This window comes from Rhinoderma darwinii, chromosome 7 (genome assembly GCF_050947455.1).
Source record: "Rhinoderma darwinii isolate aRhiDar2 chromosome 7, aRhiDar2.hap1, whole genome shotgun sequence".
Classification (NCBI taxonomy): Eukaryota; Metazoa; Chordata; class Amphibia; order Anura; family Rhinodermatidae; genus Rhinoderma; species Rhinoderma darwinii.
Window position 1 is genome coordinate 68,557,291 of NC_134693.1, and position 25,236 is coordinate 68,582,526.

Sequence of the window (25,236 nt, forward strand, 5' to 3'; positions counted from 1 at the left end):
CCAGAGACACGTTTGATGGTCCCACTTTTTCAGCTCACCCGTTTAGTTTGCTCTAGCTGCTCAGAGAGTTCCTCTACAGCTTGGACCTGTTTCTGCCTAAGCTCCTGGATTTGCGCTTCATGTACTCTAGCTTCTTCATCTAAGCTCTTCTTCAACTGTGTCACCTCTTGCTCCCGTTTTGTTCTAAGACATATTGTGATATAACCATTATAAAAATCAGAATTCGTGAAGAGACAGCAAAAAACCCATCGCTAAATTCAATTACGCAGTTATACCGGAGCTCTTGTTGGGCTGCTGTGGAGTCCAGAGTATCTTCTAGTTCTGTCTTAAGAGCCTCAAGTTCTTCTCCCAAGTCCCGCTTTAGTTTTTCTGCCTTGCTGCGAGCAGCTCTCTCCGATTCCAGGTCTTCCTGTAGTTCACCTATCTGTGATTCCAGCTCCCGAATCTTCTTAAGGGCTATATTCTTCTGTGCAGCCTCTTCTTCTACTCTAGAAATTTTCAGTGGCATAAAACACAACTTTGAAACAAAAGCAAGTATCAAATTTTAAGAACATCCATTAAAAGCCCTAAAAAAATAAAATAAAATATGTACACCTACTAAACAAACCCATGACCTTCCTTTAAAAGTTGTGGTCTGCTAGAAAGTACCTTTCTTGCACTAGAACTCATGAGCATACAGCTTATTAAAGGGAAGGTGTCACGAAATTATTATTTTTTATACGTTATTGCTTTTAGTAGGTCATTAAAATACATTTTATTTATTTGTGTTTTTGTGTTGTACCTCTTTCTTTTTACTTCTCTATGGGGGCTGCCATTTTTTTTTTTCATCTCTGTGTCGATTAACGACACATACAGAGATGGAATACGGCACATACATCACCATAGAGAATGCGAACGGGAGCCGTTCCAGTCACTAAAGCGTACGCCGTCTGTGTGGGAACGGCGCATGCGCCGCTCCAATACAGTCCAAAAGGAAGGTCTTCGACAGAGCGACATTTTCATGTGGACCGGAAGCCACGGCCGGAAAGTAAGAGGACTACTTCCGGTCGCGGCTTCCGTCCATATGTTCAGAAGCAAGGACTAGGAGCGGAGGGAGTGGAGGCAGCGGCAGGAGCAGGTAAGTTATGTTTATGTATGTGATGTGTGTGTATGTTCGAGTTATACTGTCTGATTACCACTATCTAATCCTCCTACACTCTGCATTCGCTCAAAAAAATGGCGGCACACCGTGTAGGAGGTTTGAACATTCAACCCCCTCCCTTCTCCTGGCACTAGCTAGGATAAAGGGGGGGGGGGGGGGATTGTGTGAGGACACTAGAGCGAGTGTGTCTTCTCCAATTTTGCAGCATAAAGTAATGAGGTTGCACACTCTCCTGATTGGCCCACCTACACCCCAGTCTCTCTGGACGTAGGCTCGTCCCCAGACAGGGAAATTGATTGGTCCACACAGAGGTCATTCCTGTATACTGCATATTCTAGATTTTAAAGGAGGAAATCGGAACGCGTGCTCACTAGCCCCATTCTAATCCCGAGGACGCTGTGTTTACAGCGAAACATGTCGGGTGGGGGGGGGCTAAGATACTTTTAATAGCCATGTCAGACTAGCCACTATATCAGGTTTCATTGATATACTCACGCACGATTCAGCGGTCTGCAGCCGCTGTCCCATGCAGTCATACCGTTGTATCCATTACACCCTATTCTGTCGCAGTTAAGGCATAGTCGATATAAAGCGAGTGCCAGCTGACTTTGGCCAACATTTTAATTTCAATGCGTCGGTTGTGTGTCTCCTCATGGACATTTTAAAAGCATACTAATAAAAGCTATATTTTATTGTTGGTTATATAGTAGTTGGGAAATTAGGTTTCTATGTGCCTGAAGCACATCAGTTCTCTTAGTTTGATTCATATACCTGCCAACTACTAGGGTCTTTTCAGTATGCTTATAAAACAGGAATGGACTCGCAGGACAGGGATATAATATTACAACTTTACAAAGCTAGTACAGCCTCATCTAGAACATGCAATACAGTCCTGGGCTCCAGTTCATAGAAAGAATGGCGTGGAGTTGGAAAAAATACAAAGAGCAACTAAACGAATAATGGAGAATCTAAGTTAGGAGGAAATAATTAACTTCTATAAATATATGAATGGCCCATACAAGAAATAGTGAAAACCTGTTCATGTCAAATCCCCTCAAAATACAAGGGGGCATTCGCTCTGTCTGGGGGAAAAAGAAAAAAAAAAAGTTCAATCTCTGCTAACCTTGCAAGGGTAGCATTCAATTCTTCCTCCTTTTTAAGTAGCTGCATTTTCAATTCAGCTATTTGTGCTTGCAGCTCTGCAATTTGATCATGTAAATCTGTAGAGTCCCCCTCTAACTTGCGACGTGTCTTCTCTAGTTCCTGGCGTTGCTTCTCTTCACGACGAAGGCGCTCTGCAAGCAGATTCAACCAAGGTATGTGAGCATGAACTCAAAAACGATGGGGGGAAACAAACAAATGAAATTTAATACATCAGGAAACAGTTCCTATTTAAAATCATACTAGAGAGCATCTCAGGGGCCACAGACTGAGGCCATCCCCACCTTAGAGGCCTCCATTCAGACTTTCCTGTTACAATGTGAGCTCCCCCAGTACCAGGCCGGCTTCCCACTCTGCCCTGTCAGAGGCCCATGCCATCACCCTCCCATGCTTCCCCAGGGTGTTCAGTACTCTCAACTAGGAACGGACCTCTCTCTTACAGGGAGAAAAAGTAGTAATGCTCGGGCACCACCACAGCATCCGCCTGCTCTAGTTGCTACTCCACTGGTAAGTCAGTCCTTCCAGCAGCAGCAAGTGTCCGGAAAGCAGCAAATCCCCTGCCAGAGGGGAACCACAGTGTGGCTTCTGATGACATTCAGGCGCACAAAGAGCCTTACTGTCTCAAAATGCTGACGCCATAAGGAGCTTCCCGGCAGTCCCAAGGTTACTGCTCAGTATGAGTGTTAAAAGAAGTATTTCTTAGAACCTCTTCATATGTACTTATTTTAAACCTTATACGGAGCCGCCAGTGTTTCATGCGTAAGAAAACACATGACTGATTTCAAAGCGTTCAGGAGCCTTTACAGGTATTTAATGACGTCTGTAGAGGCATTGCGACCTCGGTTACCCAATAAAAGGGGGAGAATGGAAACTTCTGGGATTGAGCTGCAGGGTTCAGCAAAACACAGGATTTGTTCTAAATTAATAGGGCATCCGGTGTGTAAGGCATAGGCATCTATAGCATTAACAGCCTAAGGCGTTGTTAAAAACACATCAAAAATCACATTAGCCCAAATCACAGCAGTAGTCATCACCCCCGATTAAACTATACATCCCCTGTATGATAATGCCGGAAGGGGTAACAATTAGTTAAAGGGGTTGTCCAGGCAGGGTTCTTCATTCTATGTATGCCCATAGAACCTTATAACCAGTTGTGAAGCATTTACCTTCCAAGTCAGAGATCATTGTTTCATGCTTGTGTTTTAGTTTAGCCAGGCTCTTTGACTTTTCCTCTTCCTCAGCTAGATTGGTTGAAAATTCTGCAATACGATCCTCAAGTAATTTCTTCTCCTAAAAAGTGTATTGAAATTATGTGTTTTATTAGAGTTATAGCCCAAAGTAAATCTACCCCTTATGGTTAATTCATTTTTAAGTTATTGTAGTGCCTATAGAATGATCAGTAACTCAAGTACTTTGAGTCTCTCCCATTGCTTAGGCTTTCAGTTTAGTTTGTGTGAATATACCAGTTCCTACTATATCTTCAATGCGGTTAAAACTGCGTTTTTTGCTGCAATCGTTGCAAAATCTTGTCAAAACCTTGTGTTTTTACAAATACTGCGACATGACCACACCGAGGGTGCATTCACATGGATGGGCTTTGTGTCTTTTCTTACAGCGATTGCCAAAATTGCAACACGAACGTTGTTTTTGAAAAAAAAAACTGCTTTTTGCCACATTTTTACATAACCACAGCATTTTTGCAAAAATAATGGCAAAACACCTGCCTTTGAGCTGAATTTGCTAGCTTTTGTCAGTATAATTCGGGTGTGTTCACAAAGTGTGTATTTTGCTGCCGATTTCATCCCTGAAATCCACAGAGAACATCCAGAACAGAATGAGCATGCTGCAGTTTTGCAGTTATGGGGTAAAAGAGATTCTTCCATTGTTTTTGGGTTTCGCTTCTACAGAGTTCACAGTGCAGTAAAAACATTAACTTTATTCTGCGTATCAATAAGATCGTGGCGATACCAAATTAATATAGGTGTAAATGGTTAAGTGTACAAAAGTGTTTGAGGGGCATATTTACACTGAAGTAAAGCTGCTGTATTTGCATGGAATTTACCGCTAATTGCGGCAAAACTGAAGCAATTAGCAGGAAACCGCTTAACCGCTATGTGTTATAGCAAACAGAGAGAGTTTTTTTATGCAGTGTTATATATTTTTTTTTTTTAAAAAGTACAAAAAAACCTGACTAAGACCTGCATCTGTACTGGCACAGTCATCAGCTCGAAGTCACTTTACAGAAGCCTGTGTTTGGGATTAGTGAATAAAAGTTCATTTTGGATGTGCTGCCTGAATTTCCCTTTGCCATTGTGTGGGTCTGTTGGATCCAGTCCAGTTGGGATTGCACTCCTATTTTTACCACTTATTCTGGTGCTGTAATCGCAGTTTGTATTGTGTTTGAGATCTGACTGTTCAGTGAGCAGATTAGAGATTATGTATACATGGTACAGTACATGCTGATTCCATAACACTGTTCACATTCTCCTGCTTCTGAACATTAAGGATACCCCTAGCCCCAGAATCTGCATGCATTTAGACTAAGTTATTTTCTCACGCGGCAGATTTGTTGCAGACATTTCAGGGACACGGGGTTGCTTCTGCGAGCATCTTTCAGATGTATGGAACAAATCACATTTCTGAAACTAATCTGCCACACGCGAACATATCCTTAGATGCACCATCATATTGCTACTCATTTTTATTTGTTTTGCTAAAAAAATAAGTGCTTCAAATAGTAAAAAAAAAACAAAATCGGTCATTGTGACATTTGCAAAAACTGTGGCACCAACTAAACCGTAAATTAGTAAGCTTTGTTTGGAAATCGTGAGTTTGTTTTTACCTTGCTCAGCTTGCTGGCCTGATCTTCTAGGACAATTACATCCTCTTCCATCTTCTTAATTTTTGCCTCAACGGTAACCTTCTCCAACTGCAGCTTCTGTCTGGCAGCTTCCTCCTCTTCCAGCTGTTCCTCCAGCTCCTACACAGTTAATAAATGAAATGCAACCACACTTAATAAAACAGCACACTGTATAAGTGGGATTATCTACACCACTCTACGTAACAAGTCAAAAGACATCGGATGAATCTGAACAAAACTTAAACCTTTGGGTTAAAAATGGCCTGCGTTAACCCCTTCACGACTGCCATACGGCTATATACATTCTAACTGCCGATGCCCCGTGCAGTTAGCACATATTAAACCCTGATGCACACTGCAAACGTCTATATGAGTGCAGAAGCTGCTTCAGTGTGAGCAGCCCTGCACTAATCTGTGTGTCGGCTCTCTCTACAAGTGCAGACACCATTGACTTCATTGCATAAAAAAAAACCACGTTTGTTTAATGAAACTAAGGCTTCATGCCCACTTCAGTCTTTTCCTTCAGGGTGCTAGCCGTTTTTTTGACAGCTAGCACCCTGACCCATTCATTTCAATGGGGCCATGCACACTTTAGTTTTTTTGACGGTCCCTTTGTTCCATTCGACAAAAGTGGAGCATGTCCTACTTTTGTCCGAGACCGTGTGGCCCACACAAGTCAGTCAAAAAACCATGGATGTACACGGAAGGAATACGTGTGCCGTCCGTGTAGGACGAAGCCGTTGCCTAGCAACGGCCGGACGGGCAGCGGTACAGATAGATATTGCACTAATCGGCAGCCCCTTCTCTCTATCAGCACTGATCGAGAGAAGTGGCTGCTGATCAGTGCTGGAACGCAGCGATAGAAAGAAAAATAAGTTCATACGTGGTCTTCGTGACACATCCCTCTTCTGACATCCAGTCTGACCTCTCTGGATGACGCGGAAGTCCATGTGACCGCTGCAGCCTGTGATTAGCTGCAGCGGTCACATGGTCTGAAACGCCATCTCAGCAGTCCGGACTTGAGGAAGAAGCAGGCAAGCAGGGAGTTCTGGGTCAATAGTAACTTTTTTTTTGTTGCAGGTTTTTTTTAAAATGAAACATTAATAATCTATATTGTGAGCGCCATGCATGTTATTCCCTGTCCAGTGGTAGTCTCTGTCCTGGGTGCTGAAAGAGTTAAAGGGCTGCACTGATAGTAACTTTCAGCACCCTGGACAGTGACTACTGCTGGACAGGGTATAGCATGTGCGGCACTCACGATATTGTGTACATAGTGTGAATGGGTTTGTTTCCTCTCGGAAACTGAAACACGGAAGTGTACACAGAAAGCAAACTGTTCCAATCACGGACAAATGGATCCGTGAAAAACGGTGATGGAAGTGTGCATGAGGCCTAAACATACGAGTGCAGCTCTGCTCACAATGAAGCAGTCTGCACTTATTTCTGTCCCTGCTCTCTGCCTGTGTCTCGACACCTTCCCCCACGGCTTCTGCCCATAAAGAGTCTCGGTCACCAGATTATAAGTGCCCTATCTCCTACATAATCAAATTGGCGCTGTAATGTAGATAAGTGGTTTTTATTTTTAAAACTATAAATTTTGAGCAAGTTATGAACAATTTTGGTTTAAAGTTGGTAAAAAGGTAAACGCCCAGTTGTCCATTAAGAAACTAATTAGCATAAATCTAAAATTGTTCTTCACTTGCTCAAAATTTATAGTTTTTCAAAATAAAAAAACACTGTTAGCTACATTACAGCACCAATCAGATTATGTATGAGATAAAGCCCTTATAATGTGGTGACAGCCTCTAAAGAGGCTCTGACATCACATTATAAGTGTCCCATCTCCTACATAATGAGATCGGTGCTGTAATGTAGGTAACCGCAGTGGTTTTTTATTTTATTTAGAAAAAACAATTTTCACCAAGTTATGAGCGATTTTAGATTTATGCTAATTACCTTAATGACCAACTGGGCATTAATGACAGTGATCCTGCGTTGTTCACTATGTGCTGTCACATACACATTAATTGGTACAGAGTGCATACGTACACACATGTATATGTAAATACACACAGATAAATACACTACCGTTCAAAAGTCTAGGGTCACTTAGAAATGTCCTTATTTTTTTAAAGAAAAGCACAGTTTTTTTCAATGAAGATAACATTAAATTAATCAGAAATACACTCTATACATTGTTAATGTGCTAAATGACTATTGTAGCTGCAAAACTCTGGTTTTTAATGTAATATCTACATAGGTGTAGAGAGGCCCATTTCCAGCAACCATCACTCCAGTGTTCTAATGGTACATTGTGTTTGCTAACTGTGTTAGAATGCTAATGGATGATTAGAAAACACTTGAAAACCCTTGTGCAATTATGTTAGCACCGCTGTAAACAGTTTTGCTGTTTAGAGGAGCTATAAAACTGACCTTCCTTTGAGCTATTGATAATCTGGAGCATTACATTTGTGGGTTCGATTAAACTCTCAAAATGGCTAGAAAAAGAGAGCTTTCATGTGAAACTCTACAGTCTATTCTCGTTCTTAGAAATTAAGGCTATTCCATGCGAGAAATTGCCAAGAAACTGAAGATTTCCTACAACAGTGTGTACTACTCCCTTCAGAGGACGGCACAAACAGGCTCTAACCAGAGTAGAAAGAGAAGTGGGAGGCCCCGCTGCACAACAAGACAAGTACATTAGAGTCTCTAGTTTGAGAAATAGACGCCTCACAGGTCCTCAACTGGCAGGTTCATTAAATAGTACCCACAAAACGCCAGTGTCAACGTCTACAGTGAAGAGGCGACTCCGGGAAGCTGGCCTTCAGGGCAGAGTGGCAAAGAAAAAGCCATATCTGAGACTGGCTAATAAAAGGAAAAGATTATTATGGGCAAAAGCACACAGACATTGGACAGAGGCAGATTGGAAAAAAGTATTATGGACCAGATGAATCGAAGTTTGAGGTGTTTGGATCACACAGAACATTTGTGAGACGCAGAACAACTGAAAAGATGCTGGAAGAGTGCCTGACGCCATCTGTCAAGCATGGTGGAGGTAATGTGATGGTCTGGGGTTGCTTTGGTGCTGGTAAAGTGGGAGATTTGTACAAGGTAAAAGGGATTTTGAATAAGGAAGGCTATCACTCCATTTTGCAACGCCATGCCATACCCTGTGGACAGCGCTTGATTGGAGCCAATTTCATCCTACAACAGGACAATGACCCAAAGCACACCTCCAAATTATGCAAGAACTATTTAGGGAAGAAGAAGGCAGCTGGTAGTCTATCTGTAATGGAGTGGCCAGCGCAGTCACCAGATCTCAACCCCATAGAGCTGTTGTGGGAGCAGCTTGACCGTATGGTACGCAAGCAGTGCCCATTAAGCCAATCCAACTCGTGGAAGAGCCTTCTGGTAGCATGGGGGGGTGGAAGTTTCTCACGATTACCTCAGCAAATTAACAGCTAGAATGTCAAAGATCTGCAATGCTGTAATTGCTGCAAATGGAGCATTCTTTGACGAAAGCAAAGTTTGAAGTAGAAAATTATTATTTCAAATAAAAATCATTATTTCTAACCTTGTCAATGTCTTGACTATATTTTCTAGTCATTTTGCAACTCATTTGATAAATATAAGTGTGAGTTTTCATGGAAAACACAAAATTGTCTGGGTGACCCAAAACTTTTGAACGTTAGTGTATATAAAAAAAATACAAGCGTTTTTTTTGTTTTTTTTTTTAACATTTCTTGGGATTTGTCTGCTCAAAAATTTAAAACATGGAATTAAACTAATCTAGAAAATTAAAAGCCTCATAAGTCTCGTAAAAAAAAAAAGTAAAAATAGGATATTCAAAACGGTTTCAAAGATATTATCGTTTGAAGAAATGCATATCAGAAATGGAAAATTTGACCTTGACACTGGTATCAATGAATCTTGGTCATGAAAGGGTTAAAGGGATATTTATGAAGTGATGGTATATCCTAGCAACACATACTGGCACCGGGGCCCCTTCATTCTCCGGGGACCCAGTGTTCTGTTAGGAGTCCAGTTTATTCGCGAGTGGCGCACTCCACCCGCCCCTTGCAGCGGTAATTGATAGCTGGCTGCAGTGTATCTACATAGGTGGGTAGGGGGAAGTACTCCCCTCATGAATGCACCAGACTCTTAATGGAGTCCAGTGTACTTAAACACTTCCATTAGCCAACCACCACAATATTATGTAGGGCGGCATAGTAGGACAAATCTGCTTCAAAACTTCCCTTGTGCCTGCCATAAAGGAGACCGACTTTCTTCCTGTATTGTCTCTATAGAACATGTAGCAGGGTGTGTGAGCATTTTATGGCAGCTGCAATGACTAAGGCTATGTTCACACGGGGTCTTTTGCCGAGTTTTCTGACGCGGAAACCGCGTCGCAAAACTTGGCAGAAACGGCCCGAGAACGCCTCCCATTGATTTCAATGGGAGGCGTCGGCGTCTTTTTCCCGCGAGCAGTAAAACTGCCTCGCGGGAAAAAGAAGCGACATGCCCTATCTTCGGGCGCTTCCGCCTATGACCTCCCAGGAGAAAGCGTATATCTCGGTGTTTTATGCCCGCGGCGCTCAATGGCCGCGGGCGAAAAACGGCGCGATAATTGCCGCGAAAATCGGCGTGCAGGGAGAGGAATATCTGCCTCAAAGTTCCAAACGGAATTTTGAGGCAGATATTCCTCCCCCAAAATACTCAGTGTGAACATAGCCTAATAGTCTGACATTACTCTGTACGTTAACTCCCAGTCATCAGGAAGTTATGAAGTATAGCCACTTCCCCAGAGTGTGACTTGAGAGCTGCATATAAAACCTTCGTGATGCTACCTTGCCTAACTGATCAGTCCACTGACTGCTGTCTAAACCAGGAGCGAAAGATGACAAGTGAGCTACCGAAAAAAAAAGGGGAAGAGTCAGCCTCAGCCTACTGTGTCTGCTCCAGCGACCAATGTGAAGTTTTATTTTTATATTAAAACAGGCACTGCACTTAAACGTTGCATAAAACAGTAGTATAAGCAAATTTAAAGGAACAGTGTCATCACAATTTTTTTTTAATATGTTAAAGATGTTAGTGCTTTATTAAAAACGTTTATTTATTTGTGTGTTTTTGTTTTACTTTTTCTTATTTTTACACTTTTTCTTCCCTATGGGGGCTGCCATTTTTTTTTCCATTTCTGTATGTGTCGATTAACGACACATACAGACATGGAATACGGCAGCCACAGTCCCATAGGGACTGCGAACGGGTCCCGTCCCATCCACTTCTTTGTCTGCCGTCTGTGAGGGAACTGCGCATGCGCCACTCCCACACAGTCCAATTTGAAATGCGCGCCGTCCGGCGCCATTTTCCTGTGGACCGGAAGTCGCGGCCGGACAGTAAGATTACTACTTCCGGTCGCGGCTTCCGGACTTGTGCACTTGGACCAGCGGCAGCAGACGGAGCGGACGGGCCGGAGGGAGCCGCAGCGGCAGGTAAGAGATTTCTATGTATGTTCGTGTTCGTTTACTACTGTATGTAAACCTTCTACACTGTGTCGCCATTTTTTGAGCTAACAATCAGTGTAGGAGGTTAGACCGTTCAAACCCCTCGTTTATCCCGGCACTAGCCAGGATAAAGGAGGGGGGGGGGGGGTGCTGAGAGCTCACTAGAGCGAGGGCTTTTTACCCAATTTTGCAATGCTGCAATTTTGGGAATAGCTCCATCTAGTGACCAGCAATGGGAAATATTAGGAAATATTATAAATTCTAATTTATGACTCGTGAAAAAAAGAAAAAATTTGAACAATGTTTAATCACCTACACACTAAATGTTTAATTAAAAAAAACAAAAACATGTTTTTCTGGCAACACATTCCCTTTAACCCCTTAGTGACCACCAATACGCCTTTTCACGTGAGTCACTAAGGGGCCTTAGGCTAGGCTGACGCCTTTTCACGTCAACCTAGTCTAAGTCCTGCACGGGTCTCCCGTGCAGGCAGGAGCCGGGTCTCTGCTGTCTGATGACAGCTGAGCTCCTGCTCCAACGCCCGCGATCGAAGTTTACTTCGATCGCGGCCGTTTAACCCGTTAAATGCCACCGTCAATAGCGACCGCGGCATTTAACTTTGTTTACAGAGGGAGTGCGCTCCCTCTGTCACCCATCGGCGGCCCGCGAATGAAATCGCGGGTCTCCGATGGGGTGTCATGGCAGCCGGGGGCTTGATAAAAGCCCCCAGGTCTGCCCTGGACATATTCCTGTTAGGACGCGCCGGAGGCACGTCCTAACAGATTGACTGTCAGATTTACAATGACAGGTAATAATGCTCTAGTATACGAAGTATACCAGAGAATTATAGCAGCGATCGGAATATCTCACAGTAAAGTCCCCTAGTGGGACTAATAAAATCAGTCAAAGTGAAATAAAGATTAATAAAAAGTACAGTAAAAAAAAAAAAAAATAAATTTTTTTCCATAAAAAGTGGTTTTATTTAGTAAGTGTAAAAAAAAAAAAAAAAGTACACATATGTGGTATCGCCGCGACCGTAATGACTCCATTAATAAAGTTAATATGTCATTTAAACCGCAAGGTGAACACCGTAAAAAAAAAACACAAAAAACCATGGCGAAATTGCAATTTTTTTCCATTGCCCCCCAAAAAAAGTCAGAATAAAAATGAATCAATAAGTCCCATGCACCCCAAAACAGTACTATTCAAAACTACGTCTTGTCCCGCAGAAAACAAGCCCAAAAAATCACTACATTGATGGAAAAATATAAAAATTACGGCTCTTGGAAAGCGACGATGCAAAAACAAATAATTTTAGTTCAAAAGTGTTTATATTGTGCAAAAGTCGTAAAACATAAAAAAAACTCCATATATGTGGTATCGCCGTAATCGTACCGACCCATAGAATAAAGGTAACATGTTATTTACGTCGCATAGTGAACGGCGTCAATTTAAAAACGCATAGAACAATGGCGGAATTTCAGGTTTTTTTTATAATCCCCCCCCAAAAGGGTTAATAAAAGTTAATATAAAAATTATATGTACCCAAAAATGGTGCTATTAAAAAGCACAACTAATCCCGCAAAAAACAAGTCCTCATACAGCTATGTAGACGAAAAAATAAAAACGTTATAGCTCTTTGAATGAGACTATAGAAAAACGAATAAAATAGCTTGGTCATTAAGGCCTAAAATGGGCTGGTCACTAAGGGGTTAAGGCATACTACAACATCAAGTTTTAGAGAAAAATGCCTCTACTTATCAGGCTCCTTTCCCCCCCGCAGAATAGTTCACAAAACTTAATTTCCATCTTTCTCCATCTTGTCTTACACAAGACTACTAAGCTCACTGGAGGATCAGATGCTACAGTGGCTCATAGTAGGGCCTTTCACACGAGCTTGTCAGATTTTCATATGCAAAAAAATAACGACCATTTTCATGCATATGACTGTCCCATGTTGCGAGTGGGTTCCTTGGGTCATTGATTTTTCTCCTCTACAAGAACTTCCTGGTTTTATTTATTTTTTTCTCTATGCATCTTAGGCCCCATGTACACGACCGTAACAAAAACTCATTTTTTGCGGACCACAATTGTGGGCCACAAAAATTGACCCATTCACTTTCATTGAACGTGGACACCTTTCCGAAGCGCTACGGATGGGTGTCCGTGCCGTAGAACCGTGCCGGGAATTATGGAGCATGTTCTATTTTTCGGGCCATGCTACTATACTTTTTATGGAAGCACAGCCCGAAAATGCGGGTGGCAGTCGGCGGCCAGTTGTGCCTACAATTGCGGGCACGGTCGTGTGCATGGGGCCTTAAACTGATGTAGTCTGTGTGCGGTCTGTATTTTTCACACACCCAGAGACTTGAATGGGCGAGTGTAATCTGCACAAAATGGATGAGAACAGGACATGGCGAGTTTCACGCAATGGACCCGCTTTGTTAAAAAACACGGATGTGCGAATAACCCAGGCCAGAATATCCGCAGTCTCAGCCATTACAGTCAAGCCGTGAGTGCCGCTCCGGTGATTGAGCTATGCCACAGCTGTGGCATTGTCAGTTTGTCTGGAAGAAGCAGCGCTTCTAATGGAATGCGCTTTTAAAAGCCACTGGTCTCTATCCCGGCGCTTCGCATGGCAAAGAGTATCCAACCCCTGATGGTATTGGCTGTGGCCTTCCTGAATGGTTGTCTGGAAGTTATAAATAAATAAAGTTATAAATAAATTAGTAAGGTCTCCTCGCAATGGGAATGTTGTGTTAAGATAGGATTTTAACAGTGTCGCAACACAGAGGGAGGAGTCAGCTAGGTCTTCTAAAAGATCAATTTTTATAGGATTCGTCAATATGTGAAGTCTTGATTCTTCTCTTTAAAATAATGTGGTAACCTCTGGGAGTCTTCGAGCCACAGCTCCACTACATGTATCAAAGTTAACTCCTTCAGCCTAGCAGACCGAGCTAGAAGGCAAACCAACTTGATACCAACCCAGCATATAGACATAAATCACATAATTGGCTTAAATAGGTCAAGAGGCATTATATCTTAAATACTTGTGTACTTCAGAAAAATAGGTCTGGACGCTACAGCCCCTTTCAAAAGTCTTAAGTATATTCTATCAGGATAGGAATAATGGCAGAGCAGAATCTATTGATTTTAAAGTGTTGGAAGCTATACCTGAATTACAGATTTTGGGATCCTTTGATTTATTGAATTCAAAATGTATGTTTGTGATTCCAAGCCTGGAACTCCAATCTAATGGCTCGATATCGATTACGCTTCCTTCCTCAAGGACAGATTAATTAGGTTTGCCTGTGCTGACAATTCTGGAAATGGGAACAGCTGATTCTCCTAGCTATCCACATTAGTTGTGGTAGCTGTAAAAAGAGGTCCATTGGACCCTGGAAACACCACTGTCTTCCCCAACGGGAGCTTTTCCTTTGGCAGTAGTTTGGGGCACAAGTTTTGATGGCAATACAAGGTACACCAATATTAACAGTGCTATACATTCCTCTTCTATCTTTTGAAGTTTGTGGCAGCAGAGTAGGAGGAGGGAAAGCATAGAGGTGTACTAACTGCTTCCATGGGAATGATAGGGCCTCTATCCTTCGAGCTCTTGGTGACCATGAGTATGTGCAACAAATCTGAGCGGTTGTCTGACGCAAATAGAGCTATCTCCAAGGTCCCAAATTTCTGAAAAACTACTTTGAAAAGCTGGCTCTTTAGGGCCAAGGTTAGCTTTTGTCTGGTGATTGCATCTGCAATCTCGTTAGTGTGTCCTGGAACATATTGTGCTATCAAGTCTAGCTTCATGTCTATCGCTTAAAGAGGCTCTGTCACCAGATTATAACTCGACTATCTCCTACATAATCTGACTTGCTCAAAAATGATGTAGGAGATAGTCAAATTATAATCTGGTGACAGAGCCTCTTTAAAGAGGCTCTGTCACCAGATTTTGCAACCCCTATCTGCTATTGCAGCAGATAGGCGCTGCAATGTAGATTACAGTAACGTTTTTATTTTAAAAAAACTAGCATTTTTGGCCAAGTTATGACCATTTTTGTAGTTATGCAAATGAGGCTTGCAAAAGTCCAAGTGGGTGTGTTTAAAAGTAAAAGTCCAAGTGGGTGTGTATTATGTGCGTACATCGGGGCGTTTTTAATACTTTCACTAGCTGGGCGCTCTGATGAGAAGTAACACCCTCTTCTCTTCAGAACGCCCAGCTTGTGACAGTGCAGATCTGTGACGTCACTCACAGGTCCTGCATCGTGACGGCCACATCGGCACCAGAGGCTACAGTTGATTCTGCAGCAGCATCAGCGTTTGCAGGTAAGTCGTTCTGCTCTTTAAGTCCAGAACTCTTGTGCTTCTGCACATGACCTTCTGGATTTGGTACCACCTCTCTCATTGAGGTAGGCCTCTGCCGTCTTGTCCATCTGTACTAGAATGGACCGACAGTCTAGTGAAGGAGTTGAGCTGACAGGAGAGTTTTGCTGCTCTTAATTCGAAGACATTTATATGTAGCTTATTCTTTGTCTGACCAGGTTATTGTTAAGTTTAAAGAGACAATGTCATGATTTATTTATTATTTTAGAATTTATTTAATAAAATATTATATTGACTGTCAAAAAAAAAATTGAAAAATGAAATACTTTCTGTACTGGGGGCTGCCATGTTTTATTTCATTTGTGTATGTGTCTGCTGCCGTATTCTATCTGTGTATGTGTCGTTAACACAGTGCATAGGACACTGAACGGGAGCTGTCCTTTCCTCTATCTGGCTCTGTACTGCGCAGACGCAGTTCAGAGCCACACAGCAGAAAAGTTTGTTTGTAGGGATAGCAGGCACCATTATGAAGTCCGGCTGCACTGCGAGTGTGAGCGACACACACACACCTCTCGTGACCCCCGGCGGGGTGGTGCCCCCATGTCAATAGATGTATTGTCAGTGCAGACGGTGTGCGGACCGTGATTGGTGAGGTGTCCGTCAAGAGGTCGGGGGGAGACTCCGCAGCAGATGGTTATTCCTATCAGAGTGGTGTGACAGTCCTCTACTGCAGAGGAGACTGTCAGCAAGATTGTATGGGGACAATGGAGGAGACTGTCAGCAAGATTGTATGGTGATGCGTCCCCAGCCAATCTTGCCGACAGTCTCCACCAAGAATCACCACCCAACCTTATGGACAGTGATGCTGGAGGAGACAGTCAGCAGTATTGGGGGGTGATCCTGGAAGAGACTGTCAGCCGGATGGAGGGATAAAGATGTTTAGCAGGAGAGGCATGTAAAATGTGCTAAAAAACAAAAAACGACGTGTCAAATACACGCCGTGTGAACATGTCAACTGAAAAAAGTAATTCAAATTCCCTTTCATCATTCTAAGGGTATGTTCACACGCAGTGTTTTCAGCAGTTTTTCGGGCCGTAAACGTCCCAAAAAACGGCTGAAAAATCGGAAGTAGAATGCCTCCAAACATCTGCCCATTGGTTTCAATGGGAAATACAGCATCCTGTTCCAACGGGACATTTTTTTTACGCGCCCATTTTCAAAAAACGGTACGTAAATAGACGCCCGCCAAAAAGAAGTGCATAAGACTTCTTGGGACGTTATTGGAGCAGTTTCATAGACTATAGAAAAACCACTCCAAAAACGGCCGTAAAAAACGCAGCCAAAAACTAGAGTTTGATTAAAAAATGGCTGAAAATCAGGAGCTGCGTTCCCTTTGTTTAGTAAGTGTGAACATACCCTTAGCCTTATGGTGTCCTATAGCTTCTGCCAGCTGCATTTCAACAATCCCACCCAAAATGTCAGCCAGACACGGCTTAGCAATTTGAAGACCCCTTTTCCTGGCTTGTAGGAAAGGGAAGGGGGTGATCTTCCCTCCCACATTTACAGCAGCTGTGAGTCAGGTTGCTTTCCCTTATTCACCTTGATGTAATTCTGTGAAGTGCTCCCTCTGGTGGCCAACATAGGAGAACATGTCAAATTATTATTTAGTTTTTAATACTTTCCATGTGGAAGAAAAAATAAAAAAATAAAAAAAGATACAGCAAAAAAATTTAAGTGGGGGGTGGGTGGGTTGTTTGGAAAAGTGCTAAGTATGAGTGTTACCCCCACCCCCAATCCAATCTTTTTTAACATTGATTTAGGAACAAAACCCCCCCCCCCCCCCCAAAAAAAACGTCCCACATTTGTTTTGTCATGTTCCAAAAACTGTTTCTTACTATTTTTTATTAGCCCCTCTAGGAGACTTGAAGCAGCAATCGTTGGATCGCCTTCATGATATACTGCAATACTAATGTATTGCAGTATATCATGATTCTGACAATCTCCTTTGAAGCCCTGCTTCAAAAGGAGTACAATGACGGCAGACCTAGGGGCCTTTGTTAGGCCGCTATAGCAACCGTTGCTACCAGCCGATCACGCCGCTGGGGGAGGCGCAATGGCGTGTTTGAGGGGGCGTTCCCCGGATTCTAACACCTAAAATGGTGCATACGCGATTGGGGCGTTTTTTGTGTGGCCGTTTTTCAAAACAGCCGTGTAAAAAAAACGTAAAAAGTGCGGTTTTTGGAGCAGTTTTTCATGGACTCAATAGAAAAAACACTCCAAAACCAACTGGAAAAACGCAAGTTGCTTAAAAAACGTCTGAAGATGAGGAGCAGTTTTCCCCTTGGGCACAGCTGAAAACTCATTCAGTATACTGCACACCCAAGTGATACACCCTTGAACTTCTAGCCTTCGGCTACGTTCACACAACCGTAAAAACTGCTGTCTGACAGCAGTTTTTTTTAACGGCCGTCCCATGGCCGTTTGCAGAACAATGAAGTTCTAGGGGTGTATTCACAAGGCTGTTTTATACTTTTCCTTTTTAACGGCCCGTGAATACTGGCCGCCAAAGAATAGAGCGTGTCCTATTTTTGGCCGTTTTCACGGCTCCCATAGAACACAATGGCTTAGTTTATTTAACGACCGTTTTTCAGGAAACAATCCTTGTGACAGCTGGTAAAAACCGATCCTGGCTGAGGACTCCCTGGTCACAGCGCTACTTTGAGCCCTGAGCCCGGGGAAGCCCTTAAGTCAGTCCATATAGGTCTCTGGCTGGGGACTTCAGTCTTGGGAAAGCCCTTGATGTCATGGTCCATATATTGACAGGAACGTTAGGGGGTACACTCCTGGATCGGAATCCCTGGCCAGAAAGTTTCAGAGCAGGGGCTTCTGCTCGTAGATAGCACCACCCCCTGTAGAAAGCACCACCACCCCTGTTACTCCCTCTCGGCACGGAATCCCTGGCCAGAGAGTTGCCGGGGTTTCCATTCCTAGAGGGAGCCCATAACGTCACGGTCCATAATTGCCACAGTGGTGTGTGTGGCATGCTATCCATGTGGGCACTGTGGCATGCTGTGGGCACTGGTGTTTTCAGGCGTTTGGGCCAAAAAATAAAAAACTCTGACAAATGAAATCCATCCATTTTCTTAATGGCCATGAGAAACTGATGGCAAACGGATGACAGCCATTGAAAATGCACAGACTGACTGAAAATGGATGAAAATTTGAAGACACTGCTGCAAAATGGCTATGAAAAACTGACAGTCGATCAGTTAATAATGGCCATTTTTTTCACATTCGTGTGAACATAGCCTTACTGCTAACGTCCTCTTATGTAAGATATTGATATTTTTAAAAAAAAGAGGGGTATCCCTCTTTAAAAAGGCACATCTAGTAGATCAGCCATAAAAGTGTGATCTGGTCCAACTGCTAGGTTCCAAGGTCTCTGTCCTAGACAGAGCAACAGCATGGAAGTCCATGTAAGAGACAATCGGCTGATTCATTGCATAAAGCACGTCACTTTAGGAGAGACTCAATGCGCATGCATGACCAATTCTCAGGAACATGTGCTGGGCACCAACCATTCTCTGGAACAGTGGCAGTCCAAGACACTACACACCAATGCCACTTATTTAATAGAGACAAAAAGTTACAATACTTAAAAACAAAAGTATTAGTATGACCCAACCTGTATGAAGATTTAAAATAGAAGGTTCAACAGTTTCCCCAAGTCATAGCTCAGATTACACTGAGTACAGTGGTCTCAAAACTTTTCAAGCAATATAACATCGCATTCCGTCATTTATTATCTTGTAAACAATGACCTAATCATTAGTGACTAATCAAATCAAGTTATTGGCTGGCCTCTTTACCACAGCATATATTTTTGCCAGGTCCTCTCATAGGTCAAAAAAAAAAAAAAAAAAAAAAAAGAATTCGGCTTCGTATGTCTTAAACTTACCACAATGTTGTGCTGCATTTTTTTCTTTTCTCCCTGCAAAATTTGGCATCGTTCCTCCTCCTCTTCTACCCGGGATTCTAAGTCATGCAAGATTTCCTCCAATTCCTGCTTTTTCACTGCTAAACGCGCTCTCATTTCTTCTGCTTCAGCACAAAGCTCAGTTTCGGCTTGCAGCTGTTCCTGCAGTTGCATTTTCTCTTGCTGAAGCTAGAGCCAGAAAACATGTATCATGAAAGTTAAACGAACACCAAAGTAGGACATGTTTACAATGGCAGCTACAAATCAGAAGAGTAAAGTGTCATTTAGTATCTAAAGCACATCAAATCATTAAGGTGTCTAGATCATCATTAATACTAAGGCTAGTTTACACTAGTTATTACGGCCATAATGAAAGAATGCCAGATTAAATAAAAGTGAAAATCATGAGCAGATGTAGTCAAATTACAAAGATTTTTGAACAGGTCATAGCATAATCTGATGGTAGCAACATGGACACAAAATATATATTTTTTGCACCTACTATCTTAGATAATTATTTCCCTAGTTTATATCTATAATTTAAAAAAAATAAAAGGATAACTTTAAAAATTACCTGTATTTTCATGTGTTCCATCTCTGAAACTTTCTGTTCAGAGAACGTTTGAAGATCTTTAACTTTCTGAAGTTCCACTTCCTTTGCAAGCAATTCCTCATCAAACCTGTTCGCTTGCAACAGTGGTTTAACCTGGAAACACGAACATTATACAACAACATTACACAAAAATTTTTTATACCATACACCTAGATTTAGGGGAATCACATGCTGTTTTTATAACAGTATCATGTTTTTTTTTTTATAGCATCCATGTCAGTTGATTTGTTTGATGAATCAGTTAGCCCCTTCCAGCTGCGGCCACTTTTGATCTTTCTTACAGAGCTTCAATTTTTCAAATCTGACATCTGTCACTTTGTGGTAATAACTTTGGAATGCTTTCACCTATCCAAGTGATGAAAATGGGTTTTCTCGTGACATTGTACTTCATGTCAGAGATAAAAGACGTATGTGATCAACAAATTTAGAGAAAATTTGCAAAAATAAGCATTTTTCTAAATTTAAATGTATTTGTAAGACAGACCGCTCTACCACACAATAGTTACTAATTAAAATTTCCCATAGGTCTACTTTATGTTGGCATTGTATTGTGAACATCCTTTTATTTTTATTCGACTCAAGACAGAGGTTTTGGAAATTTTATTGAAAATGTGAGAAAATATCTGCTAAACTTATTTCTTTAGTGACCAGTTCAGTTCTGATATTACTTTGAGGGCCCCATATATTAGAACCCCCCATAAATCACCATAAATCACCCCATTTTAAAAACTGCACCCTCAAAAGTATTCAAAACAGCGTTTAGAAAGTTTAACCCTTTAGGTGTTTCATAGGAATTAAAGCAAAGTGGAGGTGAAATGTACACATTTTTTGCAGACATTTCATTTTAATCAATTTTTTAACAGAGGACCACAAATCAATATTTATTGCCCAGATTCTGCAGGTTTTTTTTTTTAGAAATATTCCACGTGTGACTAGTAATTCTACTGGGCTCAGGCCTCAGAAACAAATTAGCACCTTGCGAATTTTGGGGCCTTACTAGATTATATTTTAAGCACCACGTCAGGTTTGAAGAGGTCTTGTGGTGCCAAAACGAAGGAATCCCCACTTGAGACCCCATTTTGGTAACTACACACCACAAGGAATTAGTCTAGGGATCATTTTGACCCCACAGGTGTTTCATAGATTTTATAAGGATTGGGCAGTGAAAATAAATTTTTTTTTGCAATAAGACGTAGCAGCTTTGGCTCAAAGTTTTTCTTTTAAAAAAAAAAAAAAAAAAGAACCCAACATTTGTAAAGCAATATCTCCAGAGTAGAGCAATACCCCATAGGTGGGCATAAACTGCTGTCTGGACACCTGGCAGGGCTCAGAATGGAAGGAGCACCATTTGGCTATTGGATGGCAGATTTTGTTGGATTTGTTTCTGGGCACCATGTCACATTTGTGAAGCTCCTGTGGGACTAAGACAGTGGAAACCCCTAGAAGTCAACTAATTTTGGAAACTATACCACTCAAGGTATTCACCTAGTGGTATAGTGAGCATTTTATTTCCACTGGCGTTGTCCAGAAATTAGTGTACACTATGTTGCAGACTGAAAAATGGCAATTTTTCCAAAGATGTGCTATGTGTGTCAAATATGTTGTGCCAAGCTTGTGCCACTATGAGAAAAAAAAAAAAAAAAAAAGAGCTTTAATTATGCTGGGTTTCCTGGTTTAAGAAAGGCCACATGTGGCTTTAATATTTTGCCTTGACATTCAACAAGGCTCAGGAGTGAAAGAGCACCATGCGAAATGGAGGCCTAATTTGGCGATTTACACAGAATTGTTCACGATTAGGGGCTCTAATGTGAAATAATAAAAAGAAACCCCTGAGAAGTGACCCCATTTTGGAAACTACACCCCTCAAGGCATTTATTAAGGGGTGTAGTGAGCATTTTAACCCACAGGTCTTATCCATAAATTAATGCGCTGCGGATGGTACAAAGTAAAAATTGTAATTTTTCCCTAGATATGAAATTTCAGCAGCAAATTTGTGCCCAGCTTGTGCTACTGGAGACACGCTAAAAATTGTTAAAAAGTGTTCTCCTGGGTATGGCAATGACATATGGACGTAAACTGCTGTTTGGACAAAGTGTAGGGCTCAGAAGGGAGGGAGCGCAGATTTTGCTTCTTCGTTTTGTTTGGAGTAATAGTGGTATTTTAGTTAATAATGTGGGGGCATATGTAAGCTGTGCGGAGTACATCAGGGCATAAGAAGGTATAATAAAAAATGGGGTAAAAAATAAAAAAAATACATAGATGTTTGTTATGCTGTGAAGCAATACTATGATAAATGGTGTCCTTTCTTATTTCCCTTTTGGTACACACGCACACTGCACCTTTGAAGTTTGGGGAATTTTCCTGGAAAGCGTTGTACTGGTATAGTTATGGGCACCCTAGCTTCCACTAGATATGTTTAGGACCTCTCATTCCAGGTTCCCTCATTTTAGGGCCTTGATACAGAAGAAATGTTTTTGGGCCTGCATAACTGCATATATTTTCTTTCCCGACTAATGGGAGCCTTAAATTATTTTTTCATAGATGTAGTGGTATGAGGTCTGTTTTTTTGTGGGACGAGCTATAGTTTTTATAGGCACCATTTTTGGATACATGCGACTGATCCCTATTTTAATGTTTGGAATGATAATTGATAAAAAAAACTGGCAAAAAAAACCCAGCAATTCTGGAATTGTTTTTTAGGTCCCCGCCATTACAAGAGGGTGTCGTAACATACAGCAGACACCCACGGCTGATGGCATGGACAATCGCTTCTGAGCCCATGCCATCCATTTGTCAGAAGTATACAACAAATTGCGGGAGGCGCTAGCTTTCCATTACATACTTCCGATAAATGTTGGGAAGGGGTTAGGATCCACTTCTCAAACATCCATAAAAATGGTTCCGCCAAGTTTTTCTTCTTTTGTTAACTAGATAGAATACTGCAGTATACTATGCTTTACTGAACCTTAGCCATAGTTCTTACGTCAGGTTTCCGTTGCTTTTCTAAGTTTATAGTGGAAACCATGACGCAGTGCCAGATCAGTCGCACACTTGCAGTGCCCTAAGGACCCCATTGACTTACAATGGAGGCCGTAGGGTTGCTCAGTTTTTTTTTCGTTTTGACGCATGAAGACTCCTGACGTGGATGTGAACAATAGTCTAACCAACTGTGGGATGCTCTGTTCTCTAAGTACATATGAGATTTGCAAATAGATCAATACACCGACAGGTGTTCTCTGCCATCAAAAAGAAAAAACCCTATACTTATAGCGTACCTAACTTTTCCGAATAAGATGTCAAACGTGTATACATGACGAATAACACTATTTCTGGCCATGTGACTTTTATTCTGCATTTTTTTTTTTATAGCAAGCCTGCAGGCCATCAATTCTGCTTGACCAGGGACAGATATTGCTTGACCACAGGGGGAGGACAGAAGATTACAGGAAGGGAGACACCTAGCGGCAGTAATTTCACACAGAATTTGGATAGCAACTACATTTTAATAATTAAATTAATAATTTCTTCTATATTAGTATAGTATCCTATTATATCAGCATAAGTGGTTTGTAAAGTTAGTGTCCATTTAAAGGCTATGGGCATCTTTGAAAAAAAATAAAAATAAAATAAAGGGGCATTCTAAGTCCAGGAAACCACCTATAAAAATATAAAGTTTGGGCTGCAATTTCCTTTTATTCAGTTATTTTCAGAGCCTCTAATATGCAATTTTCAAGCTGCTTCAAGTTAAACGCTATTCCTGTGGGTATATCTCTTCCAGTAACATACTGGATGAGATTTATGTGAACCTAGGATGCTACGGTGTTCACTAGCTGAAATGTACTAGCACAGCTTTAACCCTGTAGGGTTTTCCCTTTCTAGAGACTGATACTGTCCATGTGTGAGCTCTTCTCTTCACAGCCAGCCATGTATAGGAGCTACACAGACTCTACAGCAAAACAATGGTAGGAAATCTTCAATGAATACTATTTAGAATGATTCACAATTTGATGGTTTATCGAAAGATAAAACTGTACATCAAAAACCCAACACTCACCTTGGTAAACAACCGCCACCACTGCCAATTTCTCAGTTTTAGGTAAGCTGCACAATTCCTTTGAATCACTTTCATTGCAGTAAGCTGTTGCTGACGTTTGGCAAATGCCCTGAAAATAAGGAAGGTTCATTTAGAATATTTGGTTAAACCTACTCCATATATCATAAGAATGTATTTTAAAAAAAGGAACACTAAACATACAAAATGTACAGAAAAATGTATCCTCCCTTAACCACTTCAAGAACAGCCCCCCATTAATGACTAAGCAGTCCAAATTTTTAGTACATGACAATTTATATTTTTGTTTAATAGCAAAAACAAACAAAATGGAAAAAAAAAAAAAAGTGTCACTAACTTATACAGGGGGATATAGTTTAAGCTTGTCGGGGCAGGGCTAGAAGCTGTGGCTTTTTTTTAAAAAAGCCTTTGTTTGGTCAGTTACAGGGGAAATGAAGCCTCCTGAGATGCACTGCAGAGCTGATCTAGGTCTGCTAACATCAAGAAGCTCCTGCAGTTACCAGGTGCACTGTCATGTTGAGAACTTGTTTTTTTTTTTTTTTTTTAACACATCATTCTGCACTCAATGTAAACAGTATTTTAGAATTTTTTTTTTAAAATAAAAAACAAAACTTTAATTTTGCACTGACATAAGTATTCAGACCCTTTACTAGGATACTCTAAATTTAGCTCTGGGGGCCTTCCATTTCTTTACATCTTTGAAACGTTTCTACACGAGTCTGTGGTAAATTCATTTCATTGGACACAATTTGGAAAGGCACACCTCTGTCTATAGAAGGTCTCACAGCTGACAATGCATATCAAAACAAAAACCAAGCTATTAGGAAAGCACTGCCTGTAGAGCCCAGAGACAAGATTTTACGGAGGCACAAATTTGGAGAAGGTAAAAAAAAAAACAAAAAACAAAAAAACACGTTTCAAATTCTGCTGAACTGAAAGTTCAAGAGCACAGTGGCCTCCATAATTCTAAAACGTAGGACGTTTAGAACAACCAGGACTCTTCCTAGAGCGGTCAGCCACAAACTAAGGCCCCATGCACACGACAGAAAAAAACGGAGCCATTCACTTTCATTGAACACTGACACCTTTCCGTAGCACTACGGAAGGGTGTCAGTGCCGTGGAAATGTTCCGGGAATTATGGAACATGTCCGTTCTTTCGCATTTTGCGGGCCGTGCTCCCATACTTTGTATGGGAGCACGGCCCGAAAATGCGGCTGTCAGTCAGCGGCCGGCCGTGCCTGCAATCGCGGGCCGTGATTGCGGGCACGGTCGTGTGCATGGGGCCTAAGTAAATCTGAGAAGGGCCTTAGTAAGAGGCAACCAAGAAACCAATGGTCACTCGGGCTGAGCTCCAAAAGATCCTCTGTGCAGATAGGAGAAACTTCCAGAAGGTCAACCATTACTGCACCAATCTGGGCTTTATGGCAGTGGCCTGAAAGTAGACTCCGTTTCATTAGACCACAATCTTGTTTCTCAAGTTTTGAGAGTCCTTTTTTGCAAGTAAAGATAGAATTGGGGCCAAAAAGTTCAAAGAGTCATGTCTGGAGGAAGCCAGGCACTGCTCATCTTCCCAATACCAATCCT

At 41.7% G+C, this 25,236-nt stretch overlaps 1 protein-coding gene across 2 annotated transcripts in view; it reads right to left on the bottom strand.

Annotated features, from left to right (window-relative positions):
• MYH9 (myosin heavy chain 9) overlaps window positions 1–25,236 on the bottom strand; it is a 152,180-nt gene that overhangs the window by 17,826 nt on the left and 109,118 nt on the right. For both annotated transcript variants that reach the window (XM_075833510.1, XM_075833511.1), the window contains exons 20-27: window positions 23,634–23,742; window positions 19,541–19,672; window positions 18,949–19,155; window positions 5,145–5,282; window positions 3,469–3,592; window positions 2,265–2,436; window positions 276–488; window positions 39–183 (exon numbers count right to left, since the gene is read on the bottom strand). In XM_075833510.1, the coding sequence (XP_075689625.1) occupies window positions 39–183; window positions 276–488; window positions 2,265–2,436; window positions 3,469–3,592; window positions 5,145–5,282; window positions 18,949–19,155; window positions 19,541–19,672; window positions 23,634–23,742 (1,240 nt within the window). The remainder of the gene's footprint in view (window positions 1–38; window positions 184–275; window positions 489–2,264; window positions 2,437–3,468; window positions 3,593–5,144; window positions 5,283–18,948; window positions 19,156–19,540; window positions 19,673–23,633; window positions 23,743–25,236) is intronic.